Here is a 22,594-nt window from a genome sequence, read left to right on the forward strand (position 1 = left end):
AACCGGGGAGTGTATTTACATACAAGCCAGCTTAATAGCATGGGATTTATGCTAGAGTGGTTCTTAATGCAATACAAATTGAATACCCCATCTTATTCGAAACTAGGAAAATGTTAGAAGGAAAGATTTTTTTAATAGCTTTTGGGGGAGAAAGTGTTTGGCTTTTTCTAGGGAATGTAAAGGACAGCAAGATGGATTTCTTCGGGTGCTTGCCATGGTAAACGAGCGCTTTAGGTATGTGCAGCGGCTCTGGAGCCAGCCTGCCAAGCTGCCTCTCTGCTGCCTTGGAAATCAGGGGTTTGAGGAGATTTGGGCAGGGTTTCTGCCATATATCTGGCAACACGGACTTAAAATTAACTTACTGAAAAAGCAGATAAAGTTTGTTTTGGTTTTGTTGGGTTTTTTTTTGAACTGTGGCACTAGAAAGAAGTTCTTAAAGAAAGCAGCTGTGGCTGTACAGCCTCTTTTTGAAACTCCCATCTTTCCCCTGCTTCTCTCCTACCCTATAAAACAACTATTATGTGTTTATAAGTTACCGCTCCGTGTCACTTATAAAAGAAGACTTATTCATAAACTTCTGGATAGACAGTTCTGTGGGAATATAACTTTCTTGGCATAAAACAAGCTGCTTTTTCCAGATAATGTAATGCTCTACCAGGCTCTTTAAAGTCATAGCATGCTATTTATTGTTATTTTATAAACTATAAAAGACACCAGTGTTGAACCTTCAGCATTACCAAGAATGACACTACACCCAAATCAGCAGAAAAGATAGGGAAAACCCCAAGCAGAACTCCTGTTCCCAGAAACAGTCGCCAGCACGGTGCTGGGAGATGCTCGGGGCTTGTTGCTTTCCCTGGCCCCCTTTCTGAAGGCAGCAAACGCCGGGTGAGGCCGCAGATAAGCATGTGTTGTTTTTTTGGGTGGGATTTGCCAGCTGCAAGTTAGAAGTTCTTGAAATAGGCTTGGATGTAACCTTGAGGCCAGGGCAAATGACTTGGGCACACACATATGTACATGCTGCAGAATTTTATTTTTTTTAATGAGCTGAAATCAGTATTTACTTCACCATCCTGCAACCAGCAAGCCGCCAACTTGCGGTTGCATTTGCTTTCTGAATATGCTCAACATTCCCAAAGAGCACTGAGCCCACAAACCCATCCAGCTCACCCACAGGGCAGCTGCTTCCCAAAGCTCCAGGTTTCCAGCCGAGGTGGATTCGGGGATGGCAGATGGGGATCGCGTTGGTCGAGTCCATGTCCCAAAGACCGTGGCTGCTCCCTGGCTGAGAGGGACAGTCCTGCTGCCAGAGGGTTTGAACCTGGAAGAGTAACCACGGCTGTGGACCCCCGTGAAAAGGAGACATCACCCCTTAACATATGCTCATATGTCCTTATTCTATTTACAAGGACTGTCCGATGCTCTGTGCACTAATTATAGCAGCAGGGACTGGAAAGATTTTCTTGCTCGTTGAGTCCCTCAGCTATCACAGATCTCTTCTGCACTTGCTTTCACAACCCCTCCTGGTGGCTTTGAAAGTGTTCAGGATGTTCTCCCTGGTGATGGGTTACTTCCAGTGGCAGCCCAAGCTGGGCAGATGCTCAGAGAGACAGTAGTGGGTGAGTGTCTTGATGTGGATCTTGTGTCCACTGCTGACGGGTTTGGGGTTGAGCAAAGAATAGTAGAGTGAACCTGGTGTTCAACCAGAAGGTGCCTCCGAGACACATCACCATTACCACTGGAGACCTTTAACGTGACCTGCAAAAGCCCTGGGCGCATCAGCTGCTCCTTTCGCATCGCTCCCTTGAGTGCGTGGGGGGTGCTGGGGTGAGCATAGGCATTGCTCTTGGATTTCAGGGTTGTGGCTGGAGCACGTTGGTGATGACCCACCTGCTGCACTAACCCATATGAAGCAACGTCAGGTGCCTGCTCCTTGTGCATAGGAGTGCCTGGCTGCCGAGGGGCTGAAAGAGGAGAGCTGAAGTGTCCCTGACGTTACTTGTGCCATTAAACAGGGGTATCCCCAGTCCCTGGGGTGTGCCTTCCCAGTGCGCATTTAGGAAAATGAAACCAGGATCTTGTTACTGTAGCAGGGGATGCCGAGGAGGAAGGCGCGACTGTCTCCTCCGCGGAGGCTGCCCCGTGTGAAGTTGTAACGCGAGACACCTTGTAGAAACCCGCGTGCTCTAATTGAGAACACATTAAGTCTCAATGGCCGGCACTCCGTGGCCGTGGAGTGATTTTAATGGTAAATCAATAGTCTGATAGAAGCAGACCAGAAATCTTTTGACACTTATTCAAGAGGGACTTGTCAAAACACGATGTATTTATGACCAAGTTCCTGCCTGCCTGTTCAAAGGCACTTGAACCCCTGCCAGATCTTAAACATGCTCAGATTCCCAGGAGTTACATTCAGCACAGTAAGTGGATATTTCACAGTAAATATTGCCTTGTCAGAAAGCTGGCATAAGCACCCAGTTGACAAGCAACAATTGGCCGCTTTGTACGGGCGCATCTCTCCATCAGCATCTCCATTCTGCTTAGGAGCAGAAATTTCTGCCAGGCTCCAGCCGTCGCTAGCTTTAGGAATTAAAAATACTCTAAAGAAAAAGGCAGATCATTGGGTCTCAGCCGCCTCCATGTGAACTCTCAGCAGAAGGAATTGGAAAGTCACGATGACGGATCGCAAACACAAAAGCCGGCTGCCGGCTGCCGGTAGGTATCCGCTCTTCTCCGGGGAAACCAATTCCTCGGCATTATTTGTGATTCATAACAGTTACTTGAGGCAAATGGGCTCATTTAGTACATGGCACCCTGCGCGTGCGTGAAGCTGCAAACCAGAGTTGCTAATTTCTCCTCTGTCGTCTCGCAGCAGTGCAGCCCATCCAGGATTTTGGCTGTAACTTGCATGCAGCGCCTGTAGCATCGGCTCCGTACTGAGAGGAAGGGGATGCCCAAGAGGAGGGGGATGTGTCCTGAGCTGGCGTGATGCTCTGCGTGGTGCAGCTCCAAGCCACGTCTGGGGTCCAGTGATGGGAAAACGTAGTCCTCAGCCATCACCTGTATTTACACAGATCATTAACCACTGAAGTGCAAACTGGGGGCAGAAAATAATCTTCTGGATGCCCAAACTCCTTCAGACAGGTGCAGACCTGGAGGATGTAGTTGCATTCCCACGTGAACCCCAGCTGGAATTTGTTCATGTAGGAATAAATCAGGTATAGTGGGAAGGTTATCCATGGTGAACCCCAAACCAGTGACCCTCAAAGTTGATAAATCCTGGGGAGAAGGAGTGGATTTGGGACTTAGTGAAGATCTGCCTCAGGTGACACAAAGGGAGCTGGGGTGTGGTGTGAACTCTGGTCCTCCAGACTCACAGCTGGATGGATGGCAGGTGAGACAAACCTGGAGATAAATTACACATATTGTAACCTTTTCTTTCCGTCTTACCTCTGAAAAATGTGATCTTAACTTTTTTTTGGAAAAGGCTTTGTTAGGTTTGGAGCACTGACCCCTTGTCAGGGTTGGGGTGATGAGCAGAGACACAGCTGATCTCAGAATTAAGATTAAAACCCAGCGAAGCAGCGTGAGTGCCAGTGCTGCAGGTAACGGCAGGGACACCCCGCGTCCTGCCCGCACACCGTGCCCTGAAACCTGCCACGAGCTGAGAACATGCCCTCTGCGTTGCTGCACTGCTCCTCCGAGCTGAGACAGCAGCACCATCCCAAACTCTTTAGCAGATGGAGCTTCAAGAGCATTGTGCTTTCTCCAACCTGCCTTAATTAATTGCTCTGTAATTGCACACAGACTTCTGCTTGCACTTCCCACCTTTCCCCGAGAAATGCGTTTCCAATCTGTATTCCTGTCACTGCTTCCTTTTGCTTTCTGATCCTGTTTACTTTGTTTGTGGCTTTGATTCCTGAACTTCTCTTTGAGGAGTTCTTGTCGAGGGGAATATTTATATTTCACGGGACTTGAGCAAAAAAAGGCAAAGCAGGCAGGGAAGCTATAACGCTTAATTGCTGTCAGATCCTGTCCACAGTTTTTGTTAGGAAAGCGTTGTCCTCTGTGAAACACCCAGGTTTGAAAGCTTCAGATCCTTCTAATCTGCTATTCTGTAGTACGGGGGGAAAAAATGTGCGTAACATCTGGTCTCTATCATGCAAGAGGTACTTTGAAATTTGTGTGCTATTGCCAATTTATGTCGGCTTACTCTTTCTGTGCATATCGCACGATCGGATAAGCCTTTAATGCCAGTGGGTTGCGGAGTTGTGTTGCACCGACACGTGCCACCTCTGCTCCTCCGCCTCTCACGTGGGCAGTAAGGACTTGACCACTGCTTTTGGAAACAGAAAAGCAGCTCCAGGTTTTTAATACCGGTCTCTTTACAGGAAATAAAATGCAGTTTATGTAGTTTTGCTGTCTTGCTCCTGTTGCCCTGAATGCCCTCTTAAAGTTTCCTGTTCATTCTGCTGTTGCCCATTAGCGATTCTTTATTAGTCGTACCCCCCGTTCCTGCTGGGTAATAATTCTGGTTTTATGTGCAGTTTTTCTTGGGAGTTGTCAAAGAATAATTACACCCCATTAACTCCACTTTGTATCATTACTAATTCACACCTATAGAGTATTTTCCAAGCCACTGATCTCGGTTGTCTCTTAATTGCTGAAGTCCATAAACTCTGTTACACTGAAACTCTGCTAAGGATTTGCACCCTCTAAAACTTCTCCCTCCAGTGCGAAACTTACCAGGGAATCTGAATGCGGCAGCTTTATCAGATCTTGTTTATTCCCAATTTAAGCAAATTATTTGCTTCTGGCTGTGCTGAAGACTACAAAATGTATATAAAGATGTAAGAAGCGAGAGTCTAGAAGCACGGTAAAAGTACAGGTCGTGTTCCAAGGGATTGGTCTAACAGTTTGTGTTGCTGGGTGATGCTGAGTGCTTGGCTGGGTTGAGAACCAGACGTTATCCCTCTCCCCCCTGTTCTGATGGGTCAGAGCAAGTAGCCTGTGCATGGTCCGTCGTCCAGCAGGGTCAAATACGCTTGGGCTCGCATTGAGAGACACTCACCCGGGATGAGGAGCCACTTCCAGTGCCTGATAACCCTTTCAGTGAAGAAATTTTTCCCAATATCCAATCTAACCCTCCCTTGGTGCAACTTGAGGCCATTTCCTCTCATCCTGTTGCTTGTTACCTGGGAGAAGAGACCAATGCCCACCTCACAACACCCTCTTTTGAGGCAGTTGTCGAGGGCAATCTAAACCATCCCAGTTCCCTCAGCTGCACCCCATAAGACTTGTTTCATCCAGGTGTAGCCTGAAGCTAGTGTGGTCTAAAAATACCACCCCAAAATCATCCTACCCGCAAGGATGCAGCAGGTACCCACTGGGTAGCTAAAGCCCTTGTCCCTGCCAGCCCAAAGAGCTGTCCCTGTACCCCACGGCAGTGCCGGTCCTGCCACGGTCCTGGGGCGTCCCAGGGGGAGTGCACGGAGCTGCTGCTGTCTCTGCAAGGAAGAGCACAGCTCGGTATCCAAGAGCTGCCTGAGCCAGTGCGGTGAAGCACGGCTCGGGCTCACTTCAGATAACAAATGGTTTCAACAGAGCAGAAAAAGGAAAAAAATACTGTTGGTGGCAAGTCTTATTTCCCTGGAAAAAAAATCCTGGAGCCCTGGCAGAGAAACGGTTTCTGCACAGAAAACATGACACTATTTACAAAGAGCGATGTCTAATATCCTTTTCCAGCTTGGAAAGAGGAGTTTATTTTAATACATCCTTTTTTAATTGCCATGAGCTGGACTTGTAAATATTGTAAGTGGTTGAGTAACAGTCATCTGTGAGCGGCCCAAATGAAGGGACATTTTTTCCACTCTTGGAGCCCTGATGTATTCCCACAGCTCTGACAGGGGACAGCGTGGAGCAGATACTGAACCAAAACAAAAGCCTCCTAATTAAAGGATGAAAAACCCAGGAGACGCCTGGGTGTGTGGTGCCCGTGCCCAGAGCCGCCTGTGCGAGGAGTTCTTGTGTTGGGGCTGAGGGAGGCGAGGGGATGGACCGCAGGGATCCAGCCTGTTTTCAGTAAAACATTTCTTTCTCTCCTCTAAGAAGGAGGAGAAAAATGGGAGGGTTCCCCCTAAGGAAGGGGAAACTGAGGAGAATTCGCTTCCTCTAGCAGGCGTCTGGCAGCCGTCACCTTACTGCTATCATTTAGTCAAGAAAATCTGCTTTGCTGGTTTTCAGGATCACTCTTCAGAATGATCCATAAGTTACATTGTTTTTAACACCGTGCTTCTGCAGAGCAGCGGAACTAAAAGACAGTCGTAAAGTTTTGTAAGACTGTGTAAGTCGTTAACTTCTGAATATCAACCGAGATGGTTTTGGGGTGGGCTGGAGCACATGGAGCCAATGTGCTGCATGGTTGGGCAGAGCACCGTGAGACTCTCGTTAATGCTGGCTGAGCTTCGTTTTCCCAAGTCAGGTACATACCCGAAAGCCCAGCTTGTGCTCTGCAAATAGTTTTGCCTGAAAGCAGGAGTAGTTTGTATTTGAAACAATTTCCTGATGCAATTTGGATTTCCTTCTGAATAATCCTTTGCCCCTGTGGGATGGTACAGGGGATCCTAGAAAAGCTTAACTGGCCTTGCTGGGAGTTAAACATATCCCTTAATCTTTGCAAGGCAGTTATCCAAGTAGGAAGATACCCTGCAGACACAGTTTAAAAAAAATTAATTTGAAGGGTCAGGGAGAGAAAGAGCTGCTCTACCAACGTGGGGCTTGAGTCCACATCACTGTTCAGGTCATTGGCCTGCAGGGATCTGGTGAGGGGGAAAAATCAGTGTCTACTGGGAGGAGGAGCAGGACTCAGAGGAAGAATTTAATTGCAAGAGACCAATAGATAAAGCTGAAGGCAGCAACCTTAATGCCGTTTCATCTTTTCCAGGAATGCTGGTGGTGATTGTGTTGCTGCTGATCGCGATTGCTGTGGTTGCTGTCTGGCCGACGCACTAACGCAGATCTGGGGCCCGTGGGAGCTGCTGCTCGACAGCTGAGCACAAGGACTCCAGAGAAGAGCTCGACTTTGCGCAAAGACCTTCTGTGTTTTAAATAAACTCAACAGTATGGGAATGAAGCCGTGTCCCACAGCATCCGTTCTTCCTTCGGTGCACGGCTGAGGAGCGCTGTGTGATTTGGAGAGTTTGGGCTCCAACAGGGCTCTTCCCACCTACGCTTGGCATTCGGGAGGCTGCAGCTGCCTGGACCATAGGTGCATTTCTCAGTGTGTCCAAGCACGCACGGGTGTCCGGGTGCTGCCTGCCCAGCGGTCAGTCATCCCGAGGGCTCTAAAATACTGAAATGAAGGTGTGGTTTGGGAGAACAGCAGTGCCGCTCCTCTGCTTTCTCATACGTTTCTTTGGAATGAAAATGCTTATGTTTTTCAAGGAGTGAATGTTCTGGGGAATGACTGCATCTGGATGCTCGCAGGATGGGAAGCGAGAGCATGCGGAGCCCTGCGGGGAGGCACAGGACCCCCACAGGCCACACAGAGACACTGGCAAGGGAGTCAGTCCTGGGGGAGAGTTATCTTATCAGTGTCCATCTCCACGGCTGGAAATGTGAACAGCAGCGGTGTCAAACGAGGTGTGTAGGCATGGAAAGCCTTGCCCAACGTGTGCTCGTGGGGGAGGAGTGCTCACCACGTGCTCTCCACGTGCTCTCCTGTGCTGACCGCAGGAGATGCGCTGCCGTTCATGTACTAATCTCAGCGCTCGAGCTCCACCTCTTTCTTGTATAACTTTTCACATGCTGTTAAAACTGAGAGGAAGGTTCACCTGCTTAAAAACTAATGAGAAAGAAGGATTGAATGTTTGCTTCTGGCCAACAAAATCATTATTTTGTTATATGTACCAGTTTGATTTCAGAATTGATAGAGCAAGCAATAAATACTGAATAAAAGCCGATCCATTTATATACAACTTCTCTGCCTGGGTTTTTATTGTTTCCTACCGCCTTGTGTTCCACTTGAACGGTTTCTCCAACACTTCCATTTCCTAAGAGCTGATTTGGAGAAAGGAAAAAGCAGTTCCTGTCAGACTTCATGTGTATCATGACAGGCGTTTCCTGGCAGGTCTGTAGCACTTGCCAGCCCTGGGCTGGTCCTCACCTGCGGTGGTGGAGCATCTCCTTTCACAGCTCTCTCTTCACCTGCACAGCTGGGGTGGTGGCACATCTGGCAGGTCTGGTGCTGGTCTGGGAGGTGGGAAACCAGGGTGTCCTGGTGCTGTGTCTGGAGTGACACCAAGCCATTTTGCTCTTCTGGGCTCAGTTCCCCATCTGTCACTTGTGACTTGAGCACTGGCACCTTCATTAAGTGCTGGCAATCTGCAGATCTGGGTGCAAAACTGCTCTTCTCCTTGCGGCGTGCAGGGGTTGAGGCTTTGACCCACTCGCTCCAGGATCTGCCAAGCAAACAAAACAATGCCCATGACCAAGAGGGAGCAGAGTCTTCCATGCATCTCCGTGTGCTTTGCTGGAGAAAATCCTTCCTGAAGCCTTTAAAAGTCCAGTCTAGTTTGTGCCTGCTTGCTTGATTGCTTGCTTGCTTTTCCTTGGAGAGATGCTTCATCCCTCAGCCTTCAAAGGAGAAGGGGGGGGAAAAAAAGGATAGTTTTATGTTCTTGTGGTTTTCAAAAGGACGTAAGTGGTTTTTGATTAGTTTATTGCTTGATCTCAGATTAGAAACGGAGCTTTATGCAGGGCTGCTCCAGCTGGAAAAAAAACAGCAGTCAGCTTTGGAGATGTGTTCAGAACTTGTTGTGCGTTCCTGCAGTTCCTGTGCAGAGGAACCAGCGCTGGAAACTCCTGGAGTTGTTTCTCAGCAGCTGCCCATGCCCGAGCCCATGCCTGAGCCTTGCTCGTGGCCCTGGTGCGGCCTCCTGGATCTTGGGACAGCAGGAGAGTAACGCGTGGTTTATTGAGATGAGACTGCGGACTTGGGTTTCTTACTAAAACTGTCATTTACGGAGAGAATTAAGGTTTTGTTTGAATTCCCAGGATGCGCAGGATGGATGTGTAATTCATCCTGATCAGCGTGTTGTGGTGACTTTGTTCTGATGGAGGCTTTAAAAAGATGTTTTCTGTCCTGTTGGGTCCTCAAACACATTTTTTCTGTTAGCGCCTGGGAAAGGTAGAAACGCGAGGCTTTTCCCTGCTGAAATGTCTAACAAAGGGGTTCTCAGGCTTGCCCTTTAGGTAACATTTAATGTGTCATGTGGGTGAGGAGTTTTAATAAAAGAAGTGGATTTGGCATTGTTCTGCTGTGCTGTGGAAAGCTGCTCTGTCTCCCTGCCCCACCAGAGAAAAGGGAAGGTTAAAACATGAGCACCACTGGTTACTGGCTCTGAGCAGGTGGGGTTGGAGCCCGGCTCACTTGGTCCGGTGCGGTTCCCCCTGCTCCGATTCCCAGGTTTGGGGCAGAGGATGCTGAAGCTGCCCCTTGGACCTGCTCCATGGGGCTGCTGCGGTCACGTCCCTGCAGTGACTTCTCCAAATGGAGATCATCCCCAATTCCCTGGTGCCCGCTCAGAGATGTTCGGGGCTTTGCCTTCCCTTGCATCTCCTTCATTTCCCTCTTGGAGGACGTGCTCAGGAGTTTACCCATTTCCAGTTGTTATTTCACCAACAATACAAGTGCTGGGTGAAGAACTGCTACGTGTTGGAAGCACTTACATGTCCAAGTGCCCATGATAAGAAGTCCACAATTCCTGTGTGAGCATAAAGATGATCTTGCAAGGTTGCTGGGCAATTTCATGCACCCTTATTTTGGGAGATTGAGTGTGAGGTTGGGTGTGAGCTCACCACAGTGGGCGACTGCTCTCCCACACTGCTTGGTGGGGCCAGCAAATGCTCTAGGTCTGGCCTGCAGTGGGAACAGGCTCATTCCCCACTTTCCAGAGCCACCGTGTCACCCACAGACACCGTGTCACCCACACTGTGTCACCCACAGACACCGTGTCACCCAGACACCGTGTCACCCACAGACACTGTGTCACCTACACTGTGTCACCTACAGGCACCCACAGACGCCCAGCTGCCTGCCTGGCAGTTGCGGGTCTGGCCTGATCTGGGAAACCCATTTGCTCCTCTGTGGAGCTGCAGGCGACAGCCCCAGAGCAGAGGTGGTGGCACTTGTGACCCATTTGTCCCTGCAATAAAGATCTGAGATTTCTGACCCCTGAGATGTTTTTGAATTCATAAATTACCCCAAGGCTGAAGGCGTGGGTCAGGCGCGCTGACCCCTCGGCACTTTGCAGGACCTTTTGTCTGTAATTTTCTCCCTGGGAGGGTTTTGCTGCCTCAGTTCCTCCCCCCATCTCCAGCTTTGTAGCTTGTCTGGACCCCCAGCTGTGTCCCCATGAGTTGGTCATGCCTGGCACCACCAGTGCCCTGTGGAAGAGGTGTGGTGGTGCCCAGACCCCTGCAGTGGATGGGGCAGATGGGGCCGACAGGAATGGCGCTGGGAAGCAACCTGTGGAAGGGGACAGAAAGTGGGTAGAGAGTGTGGCTGGGGGGTTGGAAGCTCCTCCGACCCCTGGCTCAAGCTGTCCCCTGTCCCCATGCCTGTCCACCCCCTCTGTGCAGGGTCCCGCAGGTTTTGATGTGCCCTGTCCCACTGCAGGGCACAGTCTCCTCCAGCAGGAGATGAAGGATGGGGAGCCCAGTGGGATGTATCCTGGTCCTCACAGCAATCCCAGAGCCCGGAGATGCCAGCAGGGACCCCCACATCCCACCCGCCATGAGTGGGTGACCCCACTGTCCCCAGGGGCATGTGGCCACTGGCAGGTGGCGTTGCTGGGAGGACACTGGTGGGACCGACAGTCAAAAAGAGCTGTGCAATGCCTTGGACCCTGCAGTGGGGACACTGTCACCTCTCTGCCCAGGTCCCCATCCTTTGGGCTCGTCCACCTGTGGGGTGGGAGGAGGCAGAGATGAAGCCTTGTAGATCTTTACAGTTTACAAGAGTTTATTCAACTGGTTTCTGACTTTAGTTCTACCGAGTGGGTGCTGAACAGTTACAAGCTCCTTCGGGTTCAATTACAGCCAATCTAACAAAACAGACAAACAAAGAGGAAATCAAAAAGAAAAGAAAAAAAAAGAAACAACTTAGAAAAAACAATAAGAAAATCCACAACTTCTTCACGTGTCATTAAATATATTCATATATAATAACCATAATATATTAGTATGCATTGTAAAGAAACATCGCCCAAAGCAGTGTGCAATGGTCATAACTAAACAACATTTACAGTTCAAGATATTAACAGAAATAATAAAAAAAAACAAACCAAAACAACCCCAAAACGAACACAGGTTTTGTGTGGGGAGAGGAGGCAGGTGTGCAGGGAGAGGGCACAGACACAACGAAACGAACAGAAACGAGACGAAACGACTTGTGTCGGGTGCTCCCGTTGGGTGATGATTGTTTTGGCATTTCAGCTGCTCTCCGACGCTGCGCTGAAGGCACTGCAGCCCCTCCCCAGCCACCCCCTCTGCCCCCCTGGGGACCTCGGTCCTGTCCTTGAGGCATGGGTGGGCACCACGGTGTCCTCACTGGTGATGATGGAGTTGGTATCCCAACACCCCCAGTCACAGGTTGATGTTTAGGGGTGACCAGAGAGAGGTGTCCCACTGGGAGATGTCCTGAAGCAGGGGTGGCTGCAGGGAAGAGTTGCATCCCCCGACACACCAAAATAGGGGCTGCTCTGCCTTCCCTAGGGTTGGGTACCAGTCACACCAGCTGCTCCTGCAGGTCAAGGTCACTGGGAGCGCATGAGGGGCATGGGAGGGGTAATGGACAGAGCTTCTCTAGTCTGGCTGGAAAGCGCAGAACTCCAACAGGGATCAAGGGACAGGGTCCTGGTGGGACAGGTTCCTGGTGGGATGGGGTCCTGGTGGGATGGGGGACTTCACTTCCATGGGTCACTCTGGCTGTGGTGGGCTCTGGGCTCAGAGTTGTTTCATGTCGTGTGCAGACTCCATTTCCTTCTGATTTCCCAGGTTGTGTCGGTGCCCGGAGGGGTCCGGCCACGGGAAGAGGTGGGTGACGTTTCTTCTGCAGTCTTCCAGACCGGTGGCATCAGGGAAAGGGCTGGGGCTTGTCCTGGGGGGTTTTGGGAGTGGTGTCAAAGCTGTGCTTGCCAAGGTTGGAATATGGGAGTGAGCATTGGGTGCCCAGGTGTGCTGGGGGTGCAGTTTCCAAGTTCCCTGGCCTTCCCTTCATGCTTTCCAAGCGGAAAACTGGGTTTGGGTTGAATCTGGTTGCTTTTAGGCCATTCAAATGTCTCCAGTAGTTCAGGGGCATCCCAGATAACCAGGGACAAGCTGTCCACAGCTGATGTGGGGTGTCCCTGGCATCAGTCAATGCCAGCTGCAGGAAAGCATCCAAGTCCCACTTTGGGGCTTTAGACATCCAGTTAGGGATCAGATTTTACTCTTCAAAACTTGGTGACTTGATTTCCCTCGACTGCAAAACTTGAGCTCTGACATAAGGAAAACCAAGTCTGCTCAGGATGAGGAGAGAAAACACAAACTTGGGGAGTTGCTTGATTTCCAGGGTGGGATTTCTTTCCTAATACCTGAATTAATTTCAAGGGGGGCTTGTGGTTGCAGGGGAGGCTCCGCAGAGCCCGCTCACTCCAGGTGGTGTCTCAGCAGCCCAGCACTGGCTGGTGCTTCCCTGGGAGCCCTCTGCTTTGCACCTATTTGCATGGCTGCCTTGCTTTATGGTGGTTTATGTCATTATATAAATATTTTCAATTGCTATAAAACAAGGCAAAACCACTGGAAAATGTCATAAAGTAGATGTTTCCAAGTTTCCTAAAAGGAAAAATATCAGGGAGGTTTTGCTTTTCGTAGCAACTCATGTTTGCTTCTCCTCCAGGTACCCGTCCTGTCCTCCCTGCCTTTCCTTTCTGCCCAGCTATTCCATCTCCATCAATTCAGTGCACTCAGATATCCCTGTTCCTTGGAGGCCAGTGTGGCAGGGGAGCAGAGCCTGGTGAGGGGACACAATGTCTGGGTGACAAACAGCAGGACAGTCAGTCCTGCCCAGAGACTGCCCCGGGGAAAGATGCTCCAGCCCTCGGGGTGAGACAGCCACTGCCTTGCTTAGTGCATTAGTCATTAGAGACTGGGAATTTTCAATGTGCTGTTTTTCACCCCAAGCAGAGGGAGGAGAGCACTCTGGGGAGCTCCAGGTGGGTCCCACCTTGCTCATCCAGTGCCTGGCTGAGACCCCATCCCCTCAGGGCTGAGACCCCTCTGCCCTGCCTTGGCTGCAACTTGGCTGAGCCTTGGAGCTCTGTGCTGGCCCCACTGCCCATGGGGATGGTCCCTTGGCACTCGCCGTGTCACCCAAGGGGGCTGGCCACCTTATGCAGGGGTGGTGGGGAGCTCCAGGGGGAGTGAGAGCAGAGCTGGGGTGGGTTTGGGAGAGCTGACCCATGAAGGTCTCAGGGGTGGCCATGGTGGAGACTTGGGGATGACAAGAAGCGAGATCTGCCAGGGCACCTACAGGAACTGGATCCCAACTTATTTTTTTGCAGAGTCTGTGTGTTTCCTTGGGTATCCTGGTTATCAACTCCTTGACTGTGAATCGGTGGCTGGGAGGGGGCTGGGGCACCCTGTGGGCTCACCCTCCTTTGGGTGGTGGGGGCAGTGCTCCTCAGGATGTGGGGGCCGGAGCAAGGAGTTGCTCCCCAAGTTACACCCACATGGAAGTCACCCACTAAGGTGGTCTCCTCTTCCTTGTGCCCAACCTGGGATCAGCATCGCCATGGCTGGAGACCTCGGCTGCCCCTGGGTACCATACAGCGGGCGATGGTCACAGCTATCAGATACCAAAGAGTCTTTGAATAACCCATCAGTTGATCCTCGGATCTGTCCTCAGCGAGAAGTCTGTTTAGTTTATGATAACTGTCTTGTTCAACCTAAGCTGAGAATTTTGGGGATGGGGGGTTAATTTCCAGCATTGCCGTTGATTAGTTTCATACAGGTATGATGGTCCAGTGCTGTGCTTGGGAAGCAGCAGATGTTAGCAGCTGGAAGGCAGCTTGGTGGCTCTGATGTCTTCAGTCAATGGGGCAGCAAGAAGCTTAGGGGCCACCGGGTGCTGCCCACCCATGCCCATCCTCCTCTTGCTTTATATCCACATATGCTATATTTTTGTTGAGTTTTGTTTTGTTTTTCTCCCAGAATACGGGGTGCAACCCTGGCAGCCCCATGGCCATGATGGCCATCCCCCCGCCCCCCCCAGCCCACCCCGGCCGTGCCACCCCCTCCCGCCGCAAAAAAAAATACACAAAGCAGCATGCACAGTCAGTCTCTCCCCCTCGCGTGCTCTGTGGCCTTCTCCTCCTTTAGGCTTTCTTACACTTCCCCTTCTTCTCCCGCTGCTGGAACTTCCTGAGCCGCCGAGCCCATGTATCCCGCCACTGTATCACCAGACTGGTTTTGTCCGCAATGATGCCGCTCTGGTCGGGAGAGTCCTCGTTGTTGCCCAGCAGCAAATACTTCTTCATGGGCTTGATTTTGGGGCACTTGCACGCTATGTCCTTGGAGTGGATCCACAGGGTTTGGTCTCCGCGCCGTATCCGGTTGCTCCCTTGTTTGTAGACGGAGATGATGTTGACCGTGAACTTCCACCAGTCGGCATTTTTTTCCGCTTTCAGGATGTGGATCTGGACAGCTGGAAAAAAAAAAACCAACGAGGCAAGAGAGGAAAAGATGTTACGGTTTGAGCTGCTGAGAAGAAAATGAACTTCAAGGCTCACCTAACAGGCTGTGAGAAGAAAAGGGATTTTTGTCTCCAGAGCCCAGGCTGGGGGAGAGCGACCAAGGGTGGTCATTGCACATCTCCCAAGCCATCTGCCACAAGCAAAAATAACCAGTGCTGGTGGCAGGGGATCTCAGCAAGGGTACTGAGACTACCATAGGCTTGGGAGATGCTCTCCAGCTCTGTTGCTACAAAGGTGACCCTCTGGGCCCCCAGTGGGCATGGGCATGGTCACCCAACGGGGGCTGGAGGACCCCAGGAGGGAGCAGGGGCTGGGAGCAGCTGCCCACCACCATGGCACTCCTTGTGCTGGGGGCCCTGGGAATGGCACAGGGCTGCCTGGAGCAGTGGTGGAGAATAGGTGTCCTCATTGTCCTATCTGTGTCCTAGGGAGGACCATCATCTCCCAGGACATGTTTGTGAAGCAAGCGCAGATGGAGCAGTTCCCCAGGGCTGTTGGTGCAGCAACATCTGCCCCAGCACCTGTGAACTCTTACAGTGATTGAAAAAACATTTTAAAATCATTTAGGTTTGTGTATGCTGAACCCTGCCTTTTCCCTTGAAGCAACAAGCACAGAGAAAATTAACAAACCTGGGGACAGCCCTGAGTGGTGGCCCAAGTACAGGCCAGAGAAGATGAGCCAAAATCTGGATCAAAGCACTGGGACTGGCCTACACCTCCAAGCATTTGGAAGTTGGAGGTAGGAAAGGTCTGTTAGGGCCTCCAGCACATCTGCCTGGGGCCAGCACAAGGAGACAGCTCTCCCTGAGCACCCAGGACATTGAACAGTCTCAAACCCATGGAAGGATTTGGGAATGGGGAGATTCGCTGTTCTAGATGCTCCTAAGCCAATGCTGTTCACTGTCTGCTCTGGTAGGGGACATTGCTGACGGAAAAAGCATGACTGAGGGTAGGGCTCAGTGACCATAACAACATGTCCGTGACAGCATCCAACCTGATTTCTGGGTCTGGCAGACTTCACTTGAGCATCTCTGTGAAAACTGAGTAACATCATCAGGCTTCAAGGGGATATCTTGATATGGAGCAGCCTGGGAAGCCAGGTGTCCTGGCAGATGATGGGGACATCACAAACTCCCAAAGCAAGGCTGAGGCGGGAAGACAACTGTGATCCATAAGCACAGGAACAGCAAGAGGATGGTGTTTTTCAAGCCCATGGCTGATGTTGTGTAGCCCATCTGTAGCCGTATGGACTAAGAAAACCTGGTGAGGTCTCAGCCTTCCACCACTCCACCCCTTGCTCTTTCCTGAATCCCTGCATCCACTAGCATCCACACGGGAGTGGTGGCCCATGATCCCGCAGGGCCAGCATGAAGAGGTGATCCGGGCAGGAGAGGACTCTGTGGGGTTGTCCACATAGGCTCTGCTCACAACTGATTGCAGACGCCCCTGGAGCCACCATGGTTTTGTCCCATGGGGCAGCTCCAGGCTGCAGCCTAGGTGTCCCTGGGTAGGCCACAGTGACCTCTGCAGCCCTTCTCCTCCTCCTCCTCCTCCTCCTCCTCCTCCTCCTCCTCCTCCTCCTCCGCCCCAACCCCTACAGCAGGTGCTAGTGTGCCCTTTTCAAGTGACATGCATGAACTTGAGTTCAAGCCACAGGGAAGGATGGAGACCCAAGTGGGAAAGCAAACGCTTGGCCCCACGACGTGGCAAGGAAGAGGAGACACAAGCCTGGAAGCAGCTCCTGCTGCTCCAGGGGGCTTTTTCCCAACATTGGTCCACCATAGCACAGAGGAGGATGGAGCACCAGTTACTGGTATCACATCCTCCAAGGATTCCTCCAGGATAAAAATCAGCTTCTAGGAAAATATCTCCTGTGGGAACTGCCTGCCCAGCCCTCCTGGGTGTGTTTGCTGGCTGTGGGATGAGGAGTCCCCACCAGCAGCGACAGAGGGAAAAACCCGGGTGGTGATGCCAGCACTGGGCAGGGCCAGTGGCTCCATGCAGGCTGACACAGCCCAACCACAAAGTGCTTTTTGACCAAATCTTTGTGCTTCTCCCCTTTTTTCCACCCTTCCCTTCCTATATAACCCCCTGCCTGCTCACCTGCCTGGTTCAGCCATCTGGCCAGTCCTGGCGGGTCCAATCTTGATGGCACAGATTATCAGAGGGAGACGAAACCTTAAAAAAAGCCCAGGCAAAACTCTTCCATTTGCCTTGTAACAACTCAATTTTACCCTCCCAGGGTAGCAGTGGAGGAGCATCTCCGTCTCTTTAAAGTCACAGAGTGCAAACTGGTTTCAAGCTGTGGAAGGAAGTGGGGCTCTGCAGCGCAGTAAGGCTTTTTAACACATTGAAAATATATGGGGTTTTGATTTTTTTTCAGAGCATGTCATAGATGCCAGATGCTTTCATTAAAAAAAAAAAGTAAAAAAACAACCCTAAGCTCTGACCATATATTTCCCAGTCTGGTGTGAAGGTAACAAAATGTGAATATTAGCCAATTTTTATTTTTTTGGAAACACATCTTTCCAAAAAAGCTTAAACCTTTGACCTGCCTGGGTCCACACTGACAAAATGGAGAAAATGAATGAAAAGGAACCGGAGAGAGGTGGTTACAGGAAACTCCGCTCTAAAATACCCAGTCTGTATTTTTTTTTATGTCAAGGCCCCCGTCTCCTTTTTTTTCCCCCCTTTTTATTAATGAAGTGGAAGGAGTGAAAGCCTCGGCGAGGGCTGGCACGGCCGCAGTTGCCGTCACCGACAGCGAGTTTTCTGCTATAACTTTGAGTCTGGGACACGCAGTTTCCCCTGAGCCTGGTTTCGGAGCCCGAGGTTAGTGATAGCTTGCCCAGGTATTTTGGTGGTGGGGTGGGGTCTCTAGCATATCCTAAGGGACACAAGGCATGCAGACATGCAGAGGCGCCAGGAGGAATTTTTGGAGGCACCTAAGTTGATTCCATTCCTCCCTAGGCAAGTCCCAGGGGATTTAGGGACTAATTTCTCATGAAAGAGAAAGTTTCCGTTCCTCTGTGGGTTTTGAGGGGCTCAGCTGCACCCCACCACCCCAGAGCTGGCTCTGGTGTTTATTGTCCTTCACCTGCCTTTTCCAAGGGCAAAAGCTTGGCTTTGCCGTGGTGCCCTGCTCTCACTTTGCTGATGTTCATTGAGCCCCTGAGCCATGCTTGGGACCATCCCTGTCACTGCATCCCCAGAAAATGTCCTGGAAAGTGTCTATGGGGCAATCAGATGAAATGATGTAGTAGGGGATGGTGGTTACTCAAGTGGGTGGTGGAGATGATGCTCCCCAGGCCGTTGTCCCCTGGGACCAGGTAGTAACCCAGAGGGGCAGAACAAAATCAAATGAGCCACAGCTTTCACCACGCTGCTGCTCCAGTTGGGGTGGGGGACACTGGTTTCCAGCAAGGATGAGCTCTGGTCCAGGTCCTGGGACAAGAGAGGAAGATGCTCAGTTCAGGCGCTGCCCTGTTACCCGCATCCCCCCCCGACACCAGTGCTGCTGAACCCCAAATCCTGCCTGGATGGGGCCTCACAACCCACACCAGCACAGGTGATGCAGTCAAACATCTCCCCATTTTATGCTTCTTTCTAAGAAAAAGGTGGGGGAGTGGTCCCTGGGCTGTGGAAGGGGATGGGGGCATCCCTGGTCCCCTCTTGTATCCCCCAGTGCTCAGCCCCAGGGCCTGGGATGCAGCCCAGCTCCTGGAGGCTTGGCCAGGAGCCTCGACCACAAGAAAGCCCTGAAGGCTTGATGTTGCACATGAAAGCAGAGAAGTGGATGGTTCGATGTTAATAAAAACAAAAAACAACCCCAAACCCTCGAAACAACATGTTTGAGGCCAGCCGCATAAAGGCTTAAATAAAAGCGGCACCTCGTAGCATTCAGAGACCATGAGTCAGGGGCCCAAAAATCTTGAGATTGCCACGAAAAGAGCGAAGCTGGAAAAAAATATGTTGGGTGTTTTTTGGGGTTTTTTTTTTTGGTTTTTGGTTGGTTGGTTGGTTCTTGGGGGTTTTGTCTGTTTGTTTGTTTTGGTTGTTATTTTTTTTTTTAAATTTACTTTAGGGGTTTGTGACAAATATCCTGATTTCAAGCTTTCCTCTGTCAAAGCTGACCTGGGACTGGGCTACAGGGACAAACCTATGCATCCCATGTGCTAACCTGACTGCAGCAGCTGGAGCTTTGTGGAGCTTCCAGCAATGGAGAGCATTGCTGTGCTGGCCCCCGGGAAAAGATTCTCCAGGACTACGGGGGTGTCAGTGAGAGCTGGGTGCTTTGCTGGGAGAGATAGAGAGGGTCTGTAATACGGACGGACAGAAACGGGTGACAGATGGAAGCGGGTGCTTGGGACAGTGGGTATGGGTGCAGGTGCCTAGCCTAAGCTGGGGCTTTCCAAAAGCTCAGATCCCTTCTCACTGCAGAGCAGAGCCCGTGTGGATTTTACTCCAACCAGCAGCAAAAGGTGACACTGACACCATTCAGGTTAGGGAACAGAAAGGGCTGGCTCCTTGCTGGAGCAAAGGGTTAAATGGGATTTTTTTCTCATTTAATTGGCGGTGGCTTTGCTCACCTCCTGTTGCCAATTTCCTACTGGTTTAATATTGGAGATTTATGACCCCTAATCCCGGCTGAGGTGTGCCCTGGCCTGGTGCAGCGCCGAGGACCCTTCACTGCCCCAGCTCCCTCCAGACGCGGCTGCAGGGAGGGATCGCTCAGCACTTCTCTGCTCCAGCAACAGGGCTTCACCTCCCCGGGCGGTGGAAGGGGCTGTGAGTTAGGGATGGTGCCGCCTCCTTGCCTTGGGTTTTTCTGTGGATTCAGGGTTTTTTCCTCCTCCCTCTCTTTTCAAGCTGCCTTTTGAAAACACGTTTTGCTTTTTTTCCACCAGCCCCTGCCAAGCTCCTCTTGACAAAAGGGGGTGACTAAGGGAAGGCTCCGCGAAAGGAAAGATATTTTCTTCCTTTTTTTTCCCCAAAACAGGGCAAAGTGAGCAGATGTTCTCACCTTTCACATGAGGACCCACTCCTCACCCCCATCCCCTCCCTGATGCTGCACCAGGGCCACAGGGAAGACACAGGGGCAATGGCTGGGACCACAGTGCCTGTACCTAGCAAAACACTCCAGCATCATCTGCACAGGATCTGGCCCTGCTGCACGAGCAGCTCAGAGTCAGGAGGGAAATTTGGATTAAAAAGTGTTGGGTTTCCTCTACCACAGCCACCCATCGCACTTGGATGAACAACAGCACAGTGGGAAAAGCCTCAAAGCTGAACCGGTGGCACCCGAGCAAGCGAGGGACACTCTCGCATCCCCTGCACTGGCATCACCTGCTCAAACAAAATAATCTCCTCTCCCTTGGGGAAGTGGGGGAATCTCCATCCTCAGAGGGGCTCTGCTTCCCTGGGCTAATTTTAACGGCCCCAAACGCAGCAAACCCCTCCTCTACCCTCATTTTTCTGGGAGCTGAGTGACCCCTGCGCTCTCCCAGACAAAATAAACCCAGAAAAACCTTTTCTGCTTCTGTTCTTGCCTGCCCTCCCCCTCTCCCCAAATCTCCCAGCTTGCCCTCCCTGTGCTCTGCTTCACTCCAAATATTTGCACCAAAACTCATCCTGCGGGAAAGAGCCCAATTTAAAAGAAAAAAAAACCAAACACAACAAAACCCACACAAACCCAACAAAAACAAACATAAGAAAAATAAATAAGGGAAAATATCTCCTTTGAATCACTGAATGAAACAGGGAGCTAAAAAGCCCCATTGAGGAGCGGGGAGATGATAGCACCCCGATTGAGCCCGCGGGAGAAGTAACTCTGCTCAAGCTAATTAAGGCCTTTTAGGACATTCAGCCCAGTGATGCCGGCGTAACGGTGAGGAAAAGAGCCTCCTAATTGGCTTCCTGCTGGGGTGTCAGTCCCGAAGTCTTTATTATCCTTCCCTGCACCTTTTCAACCCTTTCTTCCCTCCGACAGCGTGGGCTGCCCCGGCACGGCTGGGCTGGGCATTGCTGCCTCGCTGGGCTGGTTTGCCCTTGAATAAACAAATCTGCAGTGGCTACGGGCTGGTTGGGATCATGGGCATGGTTGGGGACTCCCCTGAGGCCAGGTGGGCTTGGGTGGGATCACCCCAGTTCCTGCACTGGGACAGCCTGTGCCCACTCGACCCGAAGCAGCCCTGACAAGCGGCTCTGGCTCACTTGTGCTTTTGCAGAAGTGAAGCTGCGTGATAAAACTGACAAGAAAAGCTCTTTCCAGCCCCCTTGTTCATTGACCCAAGGTATCTCCTGTCCAGAATGCTCCTGAGCTGCCTTAAGCTCCCTGGGGTCTGCTGAAGCTCGTGAGCCCATGTAATAGCCTCAACCAAAACCAAGTGCGAGCTTTCACCTGAACCCCCAGGAAACATCACCCCAGCAAGATCGGACAAGCCAAGGAGCAAAACCATGCTGGAGCCACCCTTCCAGCAAAGCCCAAGCGCTGCCACTCGCCCTGAGAGCTGCAGGGCTGGGAAACACATTTCATGCGGGCTGTGTGTGCCTTTTTTTCCTCCCTACCATCCTCTGAACGCCAGTTTGGACAATGACAGGTCTGTGTTTCCTACAGTCAAGTGACTGTTTTCTCTCCTTTCAGAGAGGAAATGCTCCAGCGTGAGCTCATCCTCAAGAAGACGCTGGAGAAGCCAGGTGGGGAAATGAAGGGATGCATGTGCCATGTGCAGGAGATGCACTTGTACCTTATCAGCCATCAGAGAATCCACTCATGAGAAACCTGTGTGGTGCTCAGCCCCGTTCCTGGCTTTAATAACATCATATTCTAGCAGTTACTTCCTCACATGCAAATAAACCCTTTTCTCTAAGGGAAATGGCATTTTTTTGACCTTTCCAACATCTGATGAACCTCCGGCAGCTCCTAAGAGCATGGCCAGACCTTGGCACAGCCTCACTGGATGAGGACTACAAGCACGACCACAGCCTCAAAACCTCATCCTTGCCGAGGGATGCTCTCCAGAACCATTTGTCACATGGGTAATGGAAGAATAAATGGGAATGCAAATAAAATGTTTGCCTAAAAACTCTCTTCCTTCCCCCAGGCTCGTGGGGAGATGCCAGAGCATAAAACCAGTGCAGAGCATCCTCAACCAGTGCCTTGTCCATGGAAGGGCTGTTAAATGGGAATTTGTTCTGCTCTTGCAAACACTTCCCACACATGCTGAGTTGCTGCTGTGAGTGTGTTTGAAGAACGGAGGAGGTATCCCCACTCCTAGACGCTTTGATGCACATGGGATTTGGCATTTTTATTTTCCTTAGTAATTTGGTGGGGAAAAAAACCCCAAACATAAATACACACACAGAGAGATGCACATATATGTGTATAAATATAAATATCTAAAGTGTTTTCCTCTACTGTGGAGTTGAAGGGCTGTCAGACACAGGCAACCATAGCCCCAGCGGATGCCAGTTCTTGTCCTGCAGCACCTTGTAATTCCCATTGGTGACCATGTTGGGAACAGACCCACATGAAAAATAATCCCAGCAGCGAAGAGGTGGGGTGGGAGCTCAGGACATGCCTGCTCTGAGCTGGAGCTGTGGAAGGATGCTCAGGACCTCGAGTATCAGCAAAGATAAGGATCCCACAGCTTCCCTGGCCTGTCCCTGGGCTGCACCACTCTCTGAACTGGCCCGGCAATTACAGGGGTTTGGATATGGATGACAGAGAACCATCTACTGCTTGTCCCCACAGCAAAGCACAATTTTTAAAAGCTGCTCCACATTACAGCAATCGGAAG

General features: G+C 51.0%; 1 protein-coding gene across 1 annotated transcript in view; it reads right to left on the reverse strand.

Annotated features, from left to right (window-relative positions):
- Positions 1-14,417: 14,417 nt before the first annotated feature.
- The window catches only part of LOC104539253 (netrin-1-like), a gene marked incomplete at its 5' end in the record, with an annotated part of 46,818 nt that continues 38,641 nt past the window's right edge, over positions 14,418-22,594 (reverse strand). Inside the window, 1 exon segment of the mRNA XM_010182729.1 lies at positions 14,418-14,746. Coding sequence (XP_010181031.1) covers positions 14,418-14,746 — 329 coding nt within the window.

The sequence above is a fragment of the Mesitornis unicolor genome, unplaced genomic scaffold, assembly GCF_000695765.1.
Source record: "Mesitornis unicolor isolate BGI_N332 unplaced genomic scaffold, ASM69576v1 scaffold7604, whole genome shotgun sequence".
NCBI classification, from domain to species: domain Eukaryota; kingdom Metazoa; phylum Chordata; class Aves; order Mesitornithiformes; family Mesitornithidae; genus Mesitornis; species Mesitornis unicolor.